Source organism: Erigeron canadensis, chromosome 5 (genome assembly GCF_010389155.1).
Source record: "Erigeron canadensis isolate Cc75 chromosome 5, C_canadensis_v1, whole genome shotgun sequence".
Taxonomy (NCBI): Eukaryota; Viridiplantae; Streptophyta; class Magnoliopsida; order Asterales; family Asteraceae; genus Erigeron; species Erigeron canadensis.
In genome coordinates, this window is record NC_057765.1 from 17,655,957 (window position 1) to 17,675,443 (window position 19,487).

At 35.7% G+C, this 19,487-nt stretch overlaps 3 protein-coding genes and 1 long non-coding RNA gene across 4 annotated transcripts; 1 reads left to right on the forward strand and 3 right to left on the reverse strand.

The window, feature by feature from the left end:
• Positions 1-3,937: 3,937 nt before the first annotated feature.
• On the reverse strand, positions 3,938-4,678 carry LOC122601270. The gene is made up of 2 exons (XM_043774034.1): positions 4,337-4,678; positions 3,938-4,186 (listed from the first exon to the last, which is right to left on the reverse strand). The coding sequence occupies exons 1-2, from the start codon at positions 4,676-4,678 to the stop codon at positions 3,938-3,940; spliced, it is 591 nt and encodes a 196-aa protein (XP_043629969.1).
• A 16-nt stretch (positions 4,679-4,694) lies between these two features.
• On the forward strand, positions 4,695-7,070 carry LOC122601271. The gene is made up of 5 exons (XM_043774036.1): positions 4,695-4,883; positions 4,968-5,648; positions 5,747-5,985; positions 6,084-6,165; positions 6,249-7,070. Exons 1-5 carry the CDS (start codon positions 4,695-4,697, stop codon positions 7,068-7,070), a joined length of 2,013 nt encoding a protein of 670 aa, XP_043629971.1.
• Positions 7,071-8,512: 1,442 nt separating this feature from the next.
• On the reverse strand, positions 8,513-9,688 carry LOC122601272. The gene is made up of 2 exons (XM_043774037.1): positions 9,143-9,688; positions 8,513-8,809 (listed from the first exon to the last, which is right to left on the reverse strand). The coding sequence occupies exons 1-2, from the start codon at positions 9,686-9,688 to the stop codon at positions 8,513-8,515; spliced, it is 843 nt and encodes a 280-aa protein (XP_043629972.1).
• A 6,742-nt stretch (positions 9,689-16,430) lies between these two features.
• On the reverse strand, positions 16,431-19,265 carry LOC122598963. Its single transcript, XR_006323805.1, has 3 exons — positions 19,255-19,265; positions 17,292-17,362; positions 16,431-16,571 (listed from the first exon to the last, which is right to left on the reverse strand). It is a non-coding gene; the product is annotated as an uncharacterized LOC122598963 (long non-coding RNA).
• Positions 19,266-19,487: the final 222 nt, after the last annotated feature.

A 19,487-nucleotide genomic window follows, 5' to 3' on the forward strand; every position in this document is an offset into this window, starting at 1 on the left:
ATAGCATTTTCAGTAGTTAAACTAGTTAAATTTTCTTTAAGTGTTAACACCTCAAGATTCAAATCTGACACCATTTTACAAACATCAACAATTGAAAATAAAGAACATGATACCTTTTGATCTGCAGCCTTGCAATCTGCCATGTATGCAACGAAATCTTCAGTTGTCATACCTTTAGGTATCACAAAATTCTTCATTTGATCTTCAATTCTCTCTCCGATATTATCATCTACTGGCTTAGATGACTCCATCTTTTCTTCAGATTCACTTACCGCTGTCATAGGTTCACTCTCAAATCTCACAGTCTCAGCAACTTTTCGCACATTCTGTTTTACTATCTCAGATGCATTCTCTTCACTTGAGTACACAGCATAATCAATCGTCGCAGCTACCTCATCATAAACTTCAACCATGTAAGCATGATTCGAGGTATCTTCTGTTTGTGTATCCCACTGATAAGTACCATCTAAATTTGGACAACAACTGCCTTTGACTCCATAAAATGAGGAGTACTTGCTTGTTGTGGAGAAGCAGGTAACGTTATCATTGCTTGAGTTTTCTGACTGTTTGAAGGAGTAATACCGCCTTGATTGTAGTTTTGTCTACCAGCAACGGTATTATCATTTCTCTTAGGTCGTTGACACTCTCTAGCAAAATGACCAAATCCATCGCAATTATAACATTTCACCTTGGATTTGTCAAAACCTTTAGTGCCATTTCCTACAAATCGCCCTGTTCTCCGAGTGAATCTCCTGACCTTGATGGTAAGCATAGCTAGCTGCCATTGTAGATCCGGCAACGGCAACGGTACCCAATCCCGGCAAAGCCGGGGTACGGGGGAGGTATTATGTAGACAGACCTTACCTCTACTCAAAGGTAGAGAGGCTGCTTCCAAATCCACCAAGGTGGAAGGGACCTCTGGCCCAAGAATGATAAAAAAATATGGTTAGATCCATCGGAGTGGGACCTTTAACCCGAAAGGAATAATCTCGATCACAAAAACCCTGATCTCGATCTTAAAAACGCTCAGTCTCCGATCTAAGGATACAGGAAAAAGAGCCGTTGGGGAAGGAGACAGCAGAGGGTAGAGAGAGAGAGTAGAGAGAGAAACCCTATTATCTTTTTTTTTTTTTAAAAGAGCCGTTAGTGCCATTATAGATCCATTTCTTCTAAATCATCAGGATCTATTTGATTGTAATCCTCGTCAATCAAAGCAGGATCAGTAACCTTTCCTCCGATAAATGCTTCATGATGTCACACCCCACCTAATCATTTTGGCGAGTTATAACTAATGCGGAATCATAACACAAATTGTACAGAGAACGACCACTAAATGTGTCGTTTTTATTTATTAAATACAATATTATTGTCTTTAAAACATAACTTCTACAATAATATTAATTTCAAATTACACAGGAGCTTATTTTTATTAACTAATGCCAGACTCTTGAATGTTTCATACGAGTTCCCTACTTTGCTCCATGAAAATCCAACATACTAGTTACCTGAGAAATACATGCTAAAACGTTAACATAAAGTTGGTGAGTCATAGGTTTATCATATCAACATAGTTTATAGATCACAAGGTTTTCATAATATATATAGTACTATAGCACTGAGCTCCCAATACCGAAGCTTAACAATAATATAGTTACCCCATGCGTAGTACTTTGATCCTCAAGTACTATGGATCAATTAATTGTACACCCGTTTGATCATGCCGATCAAGTTAGCGCTACTAACTCGGGTGGGGGTGTCAAACCCAATAGATCTATTCACAAATATTCACGCTTAAGTCCATAACCGACGGTATTGAAATAGGGGATTTAATAGGATGAGAAATAATTGAGGCAGTATATAATAACAAAGTACTTGTGTCCAATCTTAAAACAAGTAAAAATAATGCATGTATTCTCACCCCAAATTGAAATCTATAAAAATGGGCTATGAACTCACCTTAGAGTGGTAATGAGGTTATGACGATGTCCGAGTTACGAGCTTCCTAAATAAATCATATGGTTTTTATTAATTATAATATTACTTAACAACTTGCCATACTAGATGGTTTTCCACATTGATAATGTGATTTTAAATATGTACAAAGCTCAATATCTGATTGTATCAATGGGTGGAAATATTAGTAATTCTGAATAGTCAGAAGATAGATTTATATAATTTGCCTTTCATTTATTTCCATAAAACTTGGACATTTTTATTAATTTTTGAATAGGCTCGTTTGACTATAAATGATCAGTGATAGCATATCATGTAAGTGAAAACCTCATCTAATGGTTCTTACATTAACCAATTTATGCAGCAACATTCGACCTATGTTCATATTACTAATATGCAGATTTATATGTAATCTTTTAGACCTTGCTCTGTTCGGGTTCGCCACATTCTTATGGAAACCATCTAACTATTATTTCATGATAGTATTAGCAGGTGGATGGATATGGCATGACATGGAAACTAGACAATTGCTCTTAACATATGAGGTTTATGGGACTTACAATAAGAAGAGTCGAAAAGTGAGACAGTGACGAGACAAGCTCCTGAACAGTGATGATCGAAATGGTGCTACTAGTGAACAAGAGAAAGAGGTTCGAGTTTAAAAACACACTAAGAACATGCGAGAATTTGAAGGATACAGAGCATGAGTTTACTTACATAATTTTAGTGCTATTAAACCTCTAGACTCCAACTCGAAACCGCAACTACGCGACCAAGAGCAGCAACATTATATTAACTAATTATTATGGCCATAGTGATGATGATTTAATAGTGTTTTTGGGATGTGGTTATTCTGATCTCAAACTAGTAAGAAGATAGAATTATAAACTTGTTTAAATGTGTTCCAAGGAATAGATGATATATTGGTGCAAAAGGTTTGGCTAAATGAACAAGACTATTTATAGATGAAATAGAGATGTGTTGATGGAGAGAAGAGATGATCAATCAGGAGTGTAAGAGAGTTTTGTCAAGTAGTTTTTGTTCCCAATCATTAATTACATTCCTCCTATATGTCACCTACAACTTATGAGGTACACTAAATAGAGAAACCTAGTATTCAAAGTAGAAGGAAGCAATGTTAGAGGTCTTCCAATTTGAAGGTTTCGTCTCTTCATTTACGATGGGTTGATGGTATGGAAAGAAAGATTTTTGTCCCATTCATTTGTTCTCTCTTATTTGGCTTGATAGTATTTAGTGTTAGTACTTGCAACTATAGGAGTAGATAGTAGAATATATTTTCATCAAAATGGTTTTCTCTTTGTCTTAACTAAGGATGACATACTTGAAGTTATACTAGAATGAGATGGTTACTCATAACCGATTAATAGCTAGATAGTTGTAATTTGTCTATTACTCATAATGTCTTTTGTCTTAACACCCTTGTTCCCTCATGAGGGTTAGATAGTTACATAAAAATGGAAGAATCTATATCTTCAAGGATTGAGAAGCTTGGTTGTAAACTAGTCAAAAGTGTATATTCTTTCTTTTCTCCATCTCGTTTCTTATCCAAGTAATTGAGGAGTTGTTGTTTTATGTACCACTAGTTTACAAATATAGTGAGGTAAGAGATGAGAGTAAGTATTTGTATTAAACTAGATAGAACCTTGTATATAGTCATAAAAGTTTCTTGACTAGTTTCTTTATTTGGATATCATATTAGAGAAAATTCCCTTATTTTATACCATTTTGTGAGTATAGTACTATGGTTAAGGCCATTTGGCCGATTTGGATAACAAGAGAAAAATAATGATCTTTCGTTTTTAATTGAAAGGCATATACACATATATATTTATATATATAAACATGAGAAATTGCAAATCACAATTCAATATAATTTACTAAATGATTTTTATATTAAATGTTGACCTGGAAATTTGGCGGTTGCTACGGTATCTACCCATTAAATGAACTTTCGTCCCGAAAGTTATGCTGTGGTCTTTGGAGGAGTTGAGAAAAGATGAGGATACTTCTGTTTCATTTGATCTTCACGTTCCCATGTAAATTCTGGACCTCGCCTAGAGTTCCACCGAACTTTAACTATTGGGATGCGACTTTGTTTCAGCCTCTTGATATCTCGGTCTATTATCTCCATAGGTTCTTCAATAAAATGCAATTGGTTATCCAATTGGAGTTCTTCTAGAGGAATAACAAGGTTCTCATTAGCTAGACATTTCTACAAGTTAGATACATGAAAAGTGTTGTGAACACCACTAAGTTCTTGTGGCAACTTCAACTTGTATGCTACGGGGCCAATTCTTTCGATAATTTCAAACGGTCCGATGTATCTGGGATTTAGCTTTCCTCGTTTGCTAAAACGTATCACCCCATTCCATGGTGATACTTTTAACATGACTTTGTCACCAACTTGGAATTCCAATGGTTTTCTCCTAATGTCAGCATAGCTTTTCTGGCGGTCTCTTGCCGCTTTCAACCTTTCTTGGATTTGAACAATCTTCTCAGTGGTTTCATGTATAATTTCGGGCCTGGTGATTTGACTATCTCCTATTTCAGCCCAACACATAGGCGATCGACACTTTCTCCCATAAAGTGCCTCAAACAGGGCAGTTTTAATACTAGTATGGTAACTATTGTTGTATGAAAATTCTGCTAGGGGTAAGTGCTTATCCCATCCATTGCCAAAGTCGATCACACATGCTCTGAGCATGTCTTCCAGAGTCTGAATGGATTTATTGCCTTCACATGAACTTTTCTCTACTATAAAGGATCAGGCTGCCCTTAACATGATCCGTAAGGTTACTGATGATGAGATAAAAGCGGCTATGTTCTCTATTGGTAAGTGCAAAGCGCCTGGTCTGGATGGGTTTACATCAGCTTTCTTTAAGAAGTCATGGTCCATTGTTGGAAAGGATGTTTAGTTGGCTATTCACGACTTCTTCAATAAGGGTAAACTGTTGAAAGACCTGAATCATACTATTATTGCTCTTGTGCCAAAGGTATTAACGCCATCTTCAATTACTGATTATAGGCCTATTTCGTGTTGTAATGTACTCTACAAGTGTATCAGTAAGATACTGGCTGATCGTATTAAGGATGGTTTGAAGACTGTTGTTAGTATTAATCAATCGGCGTTTGTCTCTGATAGGAGGATCTCTGATAATATTTTATTAACTCAAGAAATATTACATAGTATTAATCAATCTGGTCCTCCTAGATGTGCATTCAAAGTAGATATCCAGAAAGCTTATGATACAGTGGATTGGGAATTTTTGCCTCTTACTCTTAAGGGCTTTGGATTTCATCCGATCATGACTTGTGTGTCTTCCATGTCCTTCTCTATTAGTATCAATGGACAGGTTCATGGCTACTTCAAAGGGAAAAGGGGACTTAGACAGGGAGATCCGATTTCACCATATCTATTCACCTTGGTTATGGAAGTGTTGACACTTATCTTACAACATGCCACTCAATTGGAACCATCATTTCGATTTCATAACAGATGTGAGAAGCAGAAGCTAATTAATCTTTGTTTTGCAGATGATCTTTTCTTGTTTTCCAGGGGGGATGTCAAATCTGCAAGCCTTATTATGCGCTCCTTGGATTCTTTCAAGAGAATGTTTGGATTAGTTCCTAGTGTTCAGAAAAGCACAGCTTTTTTCTATCATGTGCCTCAATCGGTAAAATCTTCCATTCTTCGATTTTACCTTTTGAGGAAGGAAAACTGTCGGTTAGATATTTGGGGGTTCCTTTATTATCATCTCGATTGCTATATAAGGATTGTAAAATTCTTGTAGAACGGATGGAGAAGAAGATACCGGACTGGAAAAACAAATATCTTTCGTTTGCAGGTGGGTTTGCAGTTGATTATTTATGTGCTTTCTTCTATGCATATTATTGGGCGTCTGTCTTTATTCTACTTGGGCAAGTTATTAAAGATCTTGAGAAAACCATGCGGGGTTTTTTGTGGTGCCAAGGTCCCATGCAGAATGGAAAGGCAAAGTCTCTTGGAAATCGGTTTGTGTTCTTAAATATGAAGGGGGGTTGGGCATTAGAAGAATTGTGGATATGAATAATGCTCTGATGTTATCACATATTTGGAGTATTATGGATAGAAGGAAATCACTTTGGGTGGATTGGATTCATGATTATCATCTTAGGGGACAGAATTTTTGGGATGTCCCTATTAGAGGATCAGTAAGTTGGGGTTGGCGTAAACTTCTTCAGCTAAGGCATTTTGTTCGTAAATTTGTATGGAAGAAGCTAGGTAATGGTTGCAGTGGTATGATATGGGTCCTCTTTCTGATTTTATTCAACCAAGTGATATTAGAAGAGGGGGCTTCTATTTAACGTCTACTATTGCGGATATTAATAGAAACGGGAGCTGGTTATGGCCACAGGTATGGTTGGATAAATATCCTAATCTTCTTAATTACCCTCCTATTCATCTTACTTTAAACCGTGATGAGCTTATCTGGAAGAATGATGATGAGATAGTGCCATTCTCAGCTACAACAGTTTGGGATTCAATCAGATTAAAGGAAAATCATGTGGGGTGGGTGAATATTGTATGGTTTCCTCAATGTATCCCCAGGCATGCGTTTAATCTGTGGCTTATTATGCGTGAGAAACTCTTAACACAGGACAAAATTTTGCAATGGAGTCCTGCTAGGAGGAAAACGATGAATATGATGTGTTGTAGCTTATGTGTATCAGATTATGATTCGCATGGACATCTATTCTTTATGTGTAAATATGCTGATAGAGTCTGGGGTGAGGTTAAAAGGTCTGTTAATATGCAGCATATTCCATCAGATTGGGACTCTATAGTATCATATCTTCTATCTAAAGCTAAATCCAGATCTATTTCTAGTGTCTTGGGTCGGGATGTGGTTGCTGCGACTGCGTATTATGTATGGCAGGAGAGAAACAATAGACTTTTCAAGAATCATGCTCGTCCTTTTGCCAATTTGGTTAAAGTTATAAAAGACACGGTGGGGGCACGATTATGGAATTTGAAGTTCAAGAAGACAGCTTGGGTGTCTTACACACTTGAAGCTTGGAATATTATGGGAGAGTTTCAATTCCAAGATGGAGGCTAGCTAGTTTTCTATCTTCTTTTTTTGTCTAGTTGTATTTTCTTCATGTTTATGTATAGCTAGGCTTGTTGCATTGGTTATGTAGTTCTTGTTTTCCATTGTTCACATATATGAGGCATGTCTCATGTATGAACTATTATGAACTCTTCATACTACTTGTATTGTAATGTTTTTGGGTAATTAATATAAAGTCATCGGGGTTAAACTCCCCTTTACCCAAAAAAAAGGATTTGTTTGCACTTCGATTCTGAACATTTTGGTACAAATTTGGAGTTTTAATTTCCAGTATTGAAGAAGAAAATGGAGATTTACAATTAGCTCGGCATTTGAAGGGTTGCTAGACGAAGAAGCCGACTGAAATTCGACTATTTTGTTGTCATGTGAAATCTGGTGTTTGCAGAGGTTGTTGATCTTGATTTTTTCTATTTGCAGAGCTTATGGTTCGACAAATTTAAGCATAAAACAAAGAGTGGAGATATTGCTTTATTTGCAGAGTTGTTAACTCGGCAAATAATTGAGATTATACATCTTGGATTTCTTGGTTAAGTGTTGGAAGAAATTGTTCAGTTTGCATAGATATTATCTCGGCAAACAAGTAAAGTTGAGAAATTTGGTTAAGTGTTGGTGATCTGTTAGTGATTATACTAGTTGCCGAAGTACAACCTTGGTACTAATCAAAACACTTAGTCTATATACCGAGATATTTGCTCGACATCCTTCACAACTAACTTGTGTTAAAGACAACTTCTTCTACTTCTTCTATTTGCCGAAGTCTAAGCTCGGCATTCTTCGGAAATCCAGTTTCAAAACTTAAATTTTTTGTTTTGTTTTCAAATCTTTTTCTATGGCTGCAAGAGAGGCTCTGGCTCTTGGTTCAGATGGAAGACCTCCAGTATTGTTTAGATGGAAGAAAAGATTTCTGAATTGGATTGATCGCCAAAAGAATGCCAAGAACATCAGAAAATCTTTAAAAGAAGGTCCTGAAATTCCCAAGAACCCTGTGAACAATGAACCACTTCCAGAAGAAAGTTGGAATGCTGAGCAGAAAAATCGTGTTGAAGGTGATCAAATGTCTATTGCTTATCTCTATCAAGCACTCCCAGATGATATATATTGCAATGTAGACTCATATGAGACTGGAAAGGAGATTTAGGATGAGGTTGAGAAACAAATGGAAGGTTCTGATGTTTTTGGTAAATGGGGTTGTCCCCGTTAACATTTATATCATCCAAAAACATTACAAAACAAGTAGTACGACTAATGTATCATACTAGTTCATACATAGGACATGCCCTATATATGTCCACAAGAAACACAAGGGACGAAACACTTATACAAGCTAAAACACGCCTATTCTAAGTACAATGACATTTAGACATAGACAAAATACGAAAAGTATACTAGATTAACTTGCCATTCATAAACAGGTAGTCACCCCCAATCTTCTAAGAATCAAGTATGGAAACTACTCGAGCTGTCTTTTTAAACTTCAATCTCCATAATCTTGAACGGACGGTATCTTTGATAAGATTGTCTAATATATCGGGTGGCCGAGCATGATTAGCAAACATCCTATTGTTTCTCTCCTGCCAAATAAAGTAAGCAGTGGCTGCAACAACTAGCCTACTAATAACATGAATTATAGAGCGTGATTTAGCTAGTGCAATCAACCAAGCTGTGATATTATTCCAAGAACCTGAGGTAGATGGCATGTTTGCATCACTTTTAACCGCATCCCAAACCTGTGAAGAGTAAGAACAATCGAAAAACAGATGTGTGTGCGAATCAAAATCAGCCTTGCAAAGTGAGCAACACATCATGTTCATATTCTTCCTTCTAGCTGGTGACCACTATAGGATTCGGTCCTGAGTGAGTAGTTTCCTACGTATAATCAGCCATAGATTGAAGGCATGTCCTGGTACACATTGTGGAAACCATACAGCCTTCACCCAATCAACAGGTTGTTCTCGACTCCTAGTTGTGTCCCAAACCACGGAAGAAGAAAAAGGCTTATCTTCCTAGGCAACCTAAAAAATTTGATTATCCACCGTGACCAGCTCATCATTTTTGTGTACCTGCAAAACTAAAGTCGGAATGTTAGATAGAATGGGAAAAGAATCTAGCCAATCAACTGGCCAAATCCATTCCCCATTCCTATTAATATCGGCTACTTTTGCTTGAAGTGAAAATCCTGCCCTTCGTATATCATGCGGCCGAAAAACATTTGATAAGGGTCCAATATTACTCCAAGTATCATACCAAGCTGATGTATCTTGTCCATTCCCTAGATTTGTCCATATAAAATTACGGATAATGGGTCTTAAGGATAGAATTTTTCTCCAGCTCCAACTGTCTGTTGATCGACTAGGTATATCCCAAAAACTTCTTCCTCTTAGCTTGTGATCATAAATCCAATCAACCCAAAGTGATTTTCTATGAGAGACAATACTCCAAGCATGCGAGGTCATTAAAGCTTTATTCATTTCAGATACTTTCCTCAATCCTAATCCTCCTTCGTATTTTGGCACACATAATGCTTTCCAAGAAACCTTAGCCTTACCTGTTTGCATAGGACCTTGACACCAAAGGAACCCACGCATAGTCTTTTCCAAATCAGCCATGATTCTAGAAGGAAGGATGAACACAGACGACCAAAATATATACATGGAGGACAAAAAAGACATAATAAGTTGTACTCTTCCAGCAAATGAAAGGAACTTATTCCTCCAGTCCATAATTCTTTTCTCCATTCTTTCAATCAAAACTTTACAATCGAACAGGGAGTGTACCTTCTTCAAAAGGCATGATATTCAAAATCAAATTTTTAACCAAATCAGGCACATTATAGAAGAAAACTGTGCTTTTCTGAGTGCTCGGAATTAAACCTGTCATCTTTTTAAAAGAATCAAGGGCCCCCAGGATCAATTTAGCTGAGTTAATATCTCGCCTAGCAAAAAGAAACAGATCATCTGCAAAACATAAATTGATAACTTTCTGCTTGACACACCTGTTATGGAATCTAAACGAAGAATCCAACCGAATAGAGTGTTGAAGAATAAGAGTTAACACCTCCATGACAAGAGTAAAAAGATAAGGAGAAATAGGATCACCTTGGCGAAGTCCCCTCCTTCCCTTGAAAAAACCATGCAGACGACCATTAATACTTAATGAAAAAGTCGTGGAGGAAACATATACCATCACCCAATTAATTAAAACCGGATGGAAACCAAAACCATACATAACAGCTCGTAAAAAACCCCAATCAACTGTATCATAAGCCTTCTGAATATCCACCTTAAAAGCACATCTTGGAGGTCCCTTCTTTCTATGATAGTTATGCATAATTTCTTGGGTGAGCGGAACATTATCAGAAATCTTTCTACCCGGAACAAAGGCTGACTGATTAACACTAACCACCTCATCCAAACCCTCCTTGATTCTATTTGCAATAATCTTGTTAATGCATTTAAGTAACACATTACAACAAGATATTGGTCGAAAATCAGTAATACTAGAGGGATTTGTAACTTTGGGGATGAGAGCAAGAATAGTATGGTTAAGCTCCTTGAGCAAACTTACCTTTCTTGAAGAAATTGTGGATTGCCAAAGTAACCTCCTTCCCTACAGTCGACCTTGATTTCTTGAAGAAAGCAGAGGTAAAACCATCAAGCCCCGGGGCTTTGATATCACTTATAGAAAACATAGCATCCTTGATTTCTTCATCAGACACATCACGGATCATATTGAGAATTGTTTGTCCATCTAGCACACTAATAAATAAATCAGGTGCAGGTTGTAACGATACATCTCCTTCTTTACCTAAAAATGTCTCATAGTGTTGAACTAGAGCCTTAGAGACGTTGTCACCTTCATGTAAAACACCCTGAACATCTTTGATCACAACAATACGACTTTTGTGGTTTCTGCATTTAAGAGTATTATGAAAAAAAGAAGTATTAGCATCACCTGTCGCCAACCAATCTACCTTAGATTTTTGCTTAAGGAATTGTTCTTCATCTAAGACAGCTTCTTGGAATCTTTTAAGATAGGCACTTTCCACTTCTCGCAAACTAGCACTAGTAGGCTCTAGATCAATAGATTTCTGAATGGCATAAAGTTTAGCTCACAACCCCTCCACTCTCTTATGCAAGTACCTTGCTTAAATAAGAGATTACGAAAAGGAGTCTTTAAATGTTTTAACTTCTTTACTACTCTGAACTGATTAAACCCATCAATATCAGTACCCCAAGCCTTTTCAACAATCCCCTGAAATTCAGCTTTAGTTGTCAAAAAATTTGCAAACTTAAACGGGGGTTTCCTACCTCGAGCAATATTAGGTAACTTCAAAACACAAGGAGAATGATCAGAAACTCTATAAGGTTGAAAAATAGCACATGCAGATGGAAAACAATCAGTAAATTGAGTATTTCCCATAACCCGATCACTCTCTTTAATGATACCAACTCCCTTTTTTGGCTTTTGATTCCAAGTATAATGCAGCCCCGAACTATTAATATCAAACATTTCCAAACTGTTAATGCATTCCCTGAAATCCCTCATACCAATACTAAAAGTGGAGGTACCCAAAAAGCTGTCTTCAAGCTCTAAAGCAGAGTTGAAGTCTCCAAGAATACTTCAAGGTCGATCCTTAACAAAATTCTTATGATAACACAAATTCTGCCAAAGCACCCTTCTATTTTTATAGTAATTATCCGCATACACAAACGAACAAAAGAAGGCTTTTTGATCGACTTTGAAAACTACCTGAACATGCATCACTTGGTCCGTTTGAGATGGCAGCATAATATCTACTGTATCAGAATTCCAGCCAAGAATGATACGTGTACCTTTACTACAAACACCTCCGTTAGAAATCCAGTCCCATGATCTACAAATCTTCTTACAGACCTTAAAAAGATGAGACACATCCATATGTGACTCAAGAATTGCACAAACATTAAGCTGGTTTTCCCGCACAACCTGTTGAACCTCTTTTTGTTTCAAAGGTGGTTCAACCCCATTATATTCCAGGAAGCTATGCTACCCATTGGATACCTTATTAGCAGGAGTGCTTGCCCCTATAGAAGTATCCTTTGGGATAGTACCCGATGTCATGAAACCTGCAGTCTCATTATCCGCTATAGTAATACATTCATCCACCTCCGAATCAGCGTTATCATCCATATCAGTAGATTTCTAAGCATCCGCAACTTTCTTTGCCTTTAATATTTCATCCTTTTCATTCTCACTAACTTCCTGGATCAATGGTTCACTTGGTTCAGTACCATAATCAGTTAAAGGATCAAATCCACCTCCTTTCATTCGATCTTCATCAACCAAAGCACTAAAGGAATTACTAAGTTTAACATTTGCATTAGTTTCTGTTGTAGAAGATGTACTAGCGACATTCGATTGATCCTTTGATTTAACAACCCGTCTATACTCGAAGTTTGGCTTTGGAAAGACCGGTTTCTTCTTTTTCCGATTCACCTCATTGAAACCATCCTCATCAGTTTTGCCTGTTAATTTTATTACATTACGGACCTGTTTAGGACAAGTTTCATTTTTATGTCCAATAACACAATAAATTGGGCACCTAGGGGGGTTCCATTCATATTCCACCTTGATAGACACTGTTGTAAAACCCTCACCCTCCAAAACGGAAATCGCAACTCGTAGCTGACTTTTCAGCTCTTTTTCAGCATCTAATTCAATAAGAGCACGAGCATAGCTACTACGCCCCCATGATTCTGAACACACATCGCAGCAGTATAGCTATCTAACATCTTTGGTACACCCAGTTTCGAAGCTAATAAGCTAAAACCATCATCAGAATAAGCTACTAGAGGAACATCATATAATTTCACCCAAACGGACACCTTTTTTATATCTTTCTTTTTCAAAATAACATTAGGAGACCATTTATTGAGGAAAATCGGTGTATTTCTTATTAGCCAAGGCCCTTCTGACAAAAGTTTTTCCATGCCTTCCCTAGTTGAGAACTTGAAGAAGAAAAACCCATTTGCGTTCATAATAATTTTACTAATCCCATATTTCGCCCATGATTTCCTTGCAAAATACTCAACCACTGGATAGGCTAAACGATCACCCAGAAAATAACCATACAATACATTCTCATATCAACTTTGAACCTGTTTCACTGATTCTCTAGGTATAACAACATCCACATTATCGATAACTTCTTTAGACTCAAGTAATCTAAAGTTAACTTTCTTATTATCAGAATTAACTTGTACATTTGCAGCATATGATGGTTTGACTCCTTCATCAGTAGCATTTGTCGCATTGGCATTTGTTCCTTGATCACCATTATTCATATGCGCATCAGTATTAGCCCTTGGTGCATTACTATCATTAAGAGGGTACCCATATTCATCCAATTCAACAGCTGGTGTTGAATTCTTAGGATTAGAGTCCTGTTTGATATCTTGTTTATCCATGGGAGTGGATGTATCTTCCCTACCAGATCCGCAAGAAAAAAACCCAGCTCCGTCTTTTAGATTATCATTAAGCTGATCCTTAGTAGTAGAAAAGCTCCCGGCGGGAAATTGTCCACGACCAGCTACATCATCATCCACATCACTCTGGTTGCATTCAAAAGTCGGATTAACATTAACTTTTGTAGTACTTGGTTGGCCACTCCTTGGAGATTCGTTATTTTTGACGCTAGGAGCCGCAACAATTTTTCCATCCTTGGAACCCTTACTAGGGTTTTTGAGAATAGAACGAATAGGAACTCTTGGTTTCCTATCAATACTTTTCACTTTAGAGGCAACCCCCGGTGGATTACCTGAAGCATTCGATCTCTCCATACTCAAAATAAACTCATGCAGCCGATAGTAACCAGATTTGACAAAAAACTGTAGACTCAATGAAGAACAAACAAAGCGAAAAAAACCCCCCCTAAGAAACCCTAGTTTGTCAATCAGTCGCCTTAATCCCTTAACAGGTCCGAGCTAATCTAGCTAAACTACACGAGGCAGCAGCGATTACAGACCAGGTACGAAATCAGGAAGAAAGAAGAAACTAAATTAGTGTTTTAGTGAATAAGAAACGGAAAAAGAAAAGCCTAAAAAACGTGAAAATCTACACTAAAAACAATAAATCGAATATGATCAGATCACCAAAAGAGATACAATGATCACGATCGACTACCATAATCAGTAATAGAATCACAAATTTAGGGCAGAAAATTGAGAGGACAGAAGGGTTTCAAAATTGCCATGCAGGGAGAGAGAATTAGGGTTTCTTTTTTCCTACCGGAGGTTCTACCTCTAGCTCACATACTTTTGATTTTTCAGGTTTAGGGCAGCGAGTGAAGGTTCTGATTTCTAACACTATAAGGCTGTCAACTGTTCTGAGCATGTCTGAAACCTTCAAACAGAAAAAGGAGAACCTCTCAATGATGTCTACATCAGATTTTGCAATATCATCAATGAACTGAGGAAAAATGATGTAAAAAGGACAAACATGGAACTGAATATCAAGTTCATCAAGAATCTTGAAGAAGAGTGGCAAGTGTATGGAACTCAGCTGAACCAACAAGCAGACTTTGGAAAATTTGACAATTCATACTTTGTTTGAGAAACTCACATTGAACAATGATCAAGTTCTAAAGACACGAAAGATGAAAGAGGAAGCTGTTCATTCTGATCCACTGGCTCTTGTTGTTGAGAAGAAGTCTTCTAGAGGTTCAAGAAAAAGCAGAATTGAAGTTGAAACTGATTCGGAGGTGAGTGATGTAAGTGATCCAGAACTAGATGAAAAGCATCTTGAGATGTAAAAAGAGTTGGCTTACTTCACCAAATCTTTCAAGAAGAAATTCTTCAAAAACAAACCTACCAACAATCAGCTTCGGTCTTCCTCAGTTTCATTATATGCCAAGCATTCAAGTGCTGCTAAATTTGCGACTTTCAAGGAACCAGTTGGAGAAAAGAAGTTTGATAGTGAGAAAAAATTTGAGAGAAAAAGAATGGAGAGAGAAAATGCTATAATTGTGGAATTCTTGGTAACATTGCCACAGAGTGTACCAAACCCAGAAAGAAGAATTCAGAGTACTACAAGTACAAACTCATGTTGGCAAAGTAAGAAGAGAGTGGAATTGCCCTTTTGGCTGAAGATGACAAGTGGCTTCACCTCACTGATGATGAGACTGATGAATTGACAGCGAATGTGTGCTTCATGACAAAGATCAAGAAGTCAAAGGAGCTAAATGATGAAGCCGCAGATTCTACCGAGGAAGATGATGAGGTAATCACAATTCCCAAGAAACTGTTAGGTTTTTATATGGATAAAAGTGAAGCAGCTATTCAAGAAGGGAAAAAGAAAATTAAAGAGATTTCAAAATAAACAATGATTTGAAAGAAAAAGACCAAATTTTGCTCAATTTTTAAGATAAGTTTGATGTTCTTCATAAAGAATTTAACAATTTGAAATCTGAAAAAGCTGCAGTCACTTTTACTCCAAATTCAAAGCTTCATCTTCAGAAGCAAGAACTTGAAACCAAAGTTCTTGAATTAACCAAGTTCATGACACAATTAGAAGTTAAAAAGACCAATGAGATGCTTCGAGCAAATGCTTTGGCAGAGGACATAGAGTCATTAAATGTCAAACTGAACGAGTCTACCCCTGAGTTGAAAGAATTGGAAGATCAAATTTCTAACCTAAAATATGATTGTTGTATAAAAGATTCTCTTTACAAACAACTTGAAAAGACAAATGAAGAACTCAAATCTGAAATCGATTTTTATCAAGAAAAGTTGTACAAGATAAATCGAACTTATCAACAAATCTATATGAATAGGCCAAGAAATTCAAAAACTCAATTCAACTCCGGGTTAGGGTATGTCAATCCAGAACATTTGCTCAAAGCACATGAAGAGGTTCCTTCACTGTATAAAGAATCTCATATGAAAAGTGGGATGACCGACCAATTTGTGAGACCAAGTCATGGTGATATTGAGGAAGGTGATTTTCTAAAGAAGGGTGCAAATGTTTACTTCAATTATGAATTAATTGATAAGTCATTTGATTTTTTAACTCGTCCGGTGTGTCAAAGTAATAAGAATAATCATGAGGTGAAGGTTCCTGAAATACTTGAGTGTTTTAAGGAAAATCCTTTGGATGACTCAACTTCATTTTCAAAACCTAAAATTGTCAGACCTTATATTCCACAAAGTGTTTTGTAAAAAGAAATTGATGATTTGAAGAAGTCTCTTAATGAAAAACTGTAACACCCCGACTAAGGCGGAAACACGAGATGCCACAGAACGACATGGTACAAAAGATTTAAATATAAAACATCAAAACAAGTTTTCAAATGACATTCAAATCCAAAAGATTACAAGTTCAAGATGACGTCTAAATCCATTACATAACCAAATTCATAATCAAAAGATCAAATGTTTGCGTTACTTGTCCAACCATATAACAAACACACAACATCCAAGAGGCGGTCCATGAAGCTAACTTACTGCTCTAAACCTGAAAAGCATGAAGAAAAAGTGTCAACTACGAGTGTTGAGTGAGTTCATAGGTTTTAACTAACAACACACAAATATATACCAACCATATTCAAGGATAATGAGTCCTAAAATTTTCCAAGTATTCTTTCAAAGAATCAATTCTAAAGCGTATGTTCAACTTATAATAACCAACATATTAATATCAATATCATTTAGCCACATAGGCAAAATTCAAGTAAGCTTTGATGAGTAAATGCTTGAGCCACTACTACTACCATTTTATCAAGTCCAACAATATATATATATAATTCATTTCATAGCACAAGCTGTCAATCAAGTGCCGTATTAGTAATAATAGGGTCGTGCCATGGAGACGACCATTTAAATTTAAGGTAGCTAGAGCACCACTATGGTCGGACTGGAAGTGAAGGTTGTCACGAAGGCAACCAACCTTCCACCGTTACACTTATGGGTGGGTGGACGAAACCTAGTTGCGCAACTCTTTAACTACAGGCCTCCGCTTTCGGAGTAAATAGTAGTGTACCGAAAGCAAACGGGTTGACAGAACTCAAGCTTATCATAAAACATTTATCACATTGAACATACTAAACAGTTTCATTTCATAGTCATATTATCAAAAATCATTTATATATATATATAAGCAATTTCATTTATATGTCATGCTTTTCACCCCGATAGTTATACACATAAAGTAGTTTGAAAGGGGGCTATGACTCACTTGATTGGAGTATGAAAAGGGGCTGATCAGATGCGTGAAGTACGTCTAGTGGTGTCGTCCCTCGAGCAAGACTAAACCTTGGTATTTAAAATATACACAACGTAAGTGTGTGTTGCATGACTAGTAAACTAGATCATGAGATGTATGCTAGTAGACTTGCCCATCTTTGGTTGTTGTTTAATTATGGAATTCAAGTACATTATGTTGTTCACCTCATTTGGTTTGAAAACATTTGGTAGTGAAGGCCATTTATACGATTTTGTTCGGTTATTGGAATTTCGGTAGTTTAACTTTGTTTTATATATATTTTTCATTGCATACTTTGTTTAATAACCATATTTGACATTTGTGTTCTTATAATATTAATGTTGATATATTTTACTGATTTATAATTATTTATTTAAATTAATATTATTTAATGGATTATTTATTTATTTTATTGATTTATTAATTAAATAATTCCCTATAATTATTTTTAAGTCCTTAAATTATCTCTAAACTTCATAGATAATTATAGATGGATTATTTACTGATTTCTAAGTCTTTTTTTATTTGTAATATTATGATTTTTATATTTATTTGTGCATTATTTCTGTTTATTTAATAATAACGATTAATTAGTGACTTTTACTTAATAATTTACTTTTAATTTGTACAGTTCTTGTTCCCTTGCTTGTAATTATTTTTCCCCAGTAGGTTTTGGTCACTTTTATCATTGGTTAAGTAGTTTTGATCAGATTCATGATTTATATAATTTATTAATTAATTTATATATCTTTTAATTATCATTTTAATTCATTAAATCATAGAAATTCTTACAAATCACCACAAGAGCTTTAGTCCAAAAATTATAGGCCTTTTTGGCAACTCATATCAATGAAAATTCATATCAATTCAACCTCTCTTGTGTCTTGCTTAAATTGAGGACTTTATAATTAAAAATCGTTTATCGAAATAGTGATTTAAGCCTCATTTCTTAAGCTATAAAGGTACTTCAAAATGGATTTTCATTCTTAACTCAAATATTACAGTAAGTTCATCATATTTTGGTGGTTCAAGTCGTGATAGTGGTGGTGGTGTGATATGTGTAATTTTGTGCTTTCGGTTACTTATTTATTGACCCGAAAAGGTGATTTTTGAGCTAATTCTTGCCATACATCAAGTGACTTGCATTTTATACATTTGATATGAAATATTTCCAGTAGGTTCATCATAATTTCATGCTCAAAAGATTATGGTGCATGTGTGTGCTCAAAATGCATTTTTGCATGTTTTCGGTTTGCGATTTCAAGCATATTTTGCTTGTTTTGATTCAAACCTTGATACTTGATATTTTTATAAATTTTTCCAGATTATATTCACTAAGATTAACATATTTTCCAGTTAATACAAGTCTTTAACCATCTCATAATCCAACAACAAGCCAACCTTCTTAAATCTAACATGTATGCACTTAAATCAATACTTTTTAACATAAATCTTTATCCATCTCAAATCCATCAATAAGAAAACATATTTTTATGAAATATTCCAGAAAATATGAACATAAAGATTGTATAAGACATGTTCTTCTCTACATGCAAAAAGATTTTCTTACAACTATCAACACAACCAACACTTTTTCATGCTAACTTTTATAGATCTAACAACACAACATAAAATCCATATTTTTATAAAATTTTTCCAGAAAATATAACTTCATAATATATATTAATATGACCATCTTTCACAAGAAAAACCATATCAAAAGCTATATTATATATATCTACACTTTTGGGTCTTTAAACTAGTTGAATCCTTGGATCTTTCTTCATGGATCCAACATGCATGAGCATGGAAAGAAAGATCCTATCAACTTTGCCCTCATCAAGTGTATATTCAAAAGAAAACACAATCTTTTGATAAAACCTTTTTAATATAAACAAGAAAAAAATTAAACTAGTAAAGGGATAAAGATATATACCCTTGAAGAACACTTTTGAAGATGGAAATATGACAGAAATTTCGTGACTCTTTAAGCCTCCAACAACCCTTGTTTCAACCTTAATATAACCCTTAAACTATGCTTGAATTAACCCTTTATTAATCTAGCCTATAATCCTTATTATTAATAAGTGTTTAGATGAACTTTTTCTTCCTTTTTGTTGCTTGTTGCTGCCGAAAATAAGAAGAAAAGAAAGGAGGGGAGATGAGTTT

Bases quoted from the DNA above. Each gene is read 5' to 3' on its own strand.
- LOC122601272 (XM_043774037.1), bottom strand. From the start codon at position 9,688: ATGGCTGATTTGGAAAAGACTATGCGTGGGTTCCTTTGGTGTCAAGGT. The intron at 8,810-9,142 runs GTACACAAAAAT...TACTCTTCACAG, and splicing joins TTCCGACTTTAGTTTTGCAG to GTTTGGGATGCGGTTAAAAG.
- LOC122601270 (XM_043774034.1), bottom strand. From the start codon at position 4,678: ATGCTCAGAGCATGTGTGATCGACTTTGGCAATGGATGGGATAAGCAC. The intron at 4,187-4,336 runs GTGATACGTTTT...TCTAACTTGTAG, and splicing joins AAGTATCACCATGGAATGGG to AAATGTCTAGCTAATGAGAA.
- LOC122601271 (XM_043774036.1), top strand. From the start codon at position 4,695: ATGGATTTATTGCCTTCACATGAACTTTTCTCTACTATAAAGGATCAG. The intron at 4,884-4,967 runs GTTTAGTTGGCT...CTTGTGCCAAAG, and splicing joins GGTCCATTGTTGGAAAGGAT to GTATTAACGCCATCTTCAAT. The intron at 6,166-6,248 runs GTAAGTTGGGGT...TAATGGTTGCAG, and splicing joins ATGTCCCTATTAGAGGATCA to TGGTATGATATGGGTCCTCT.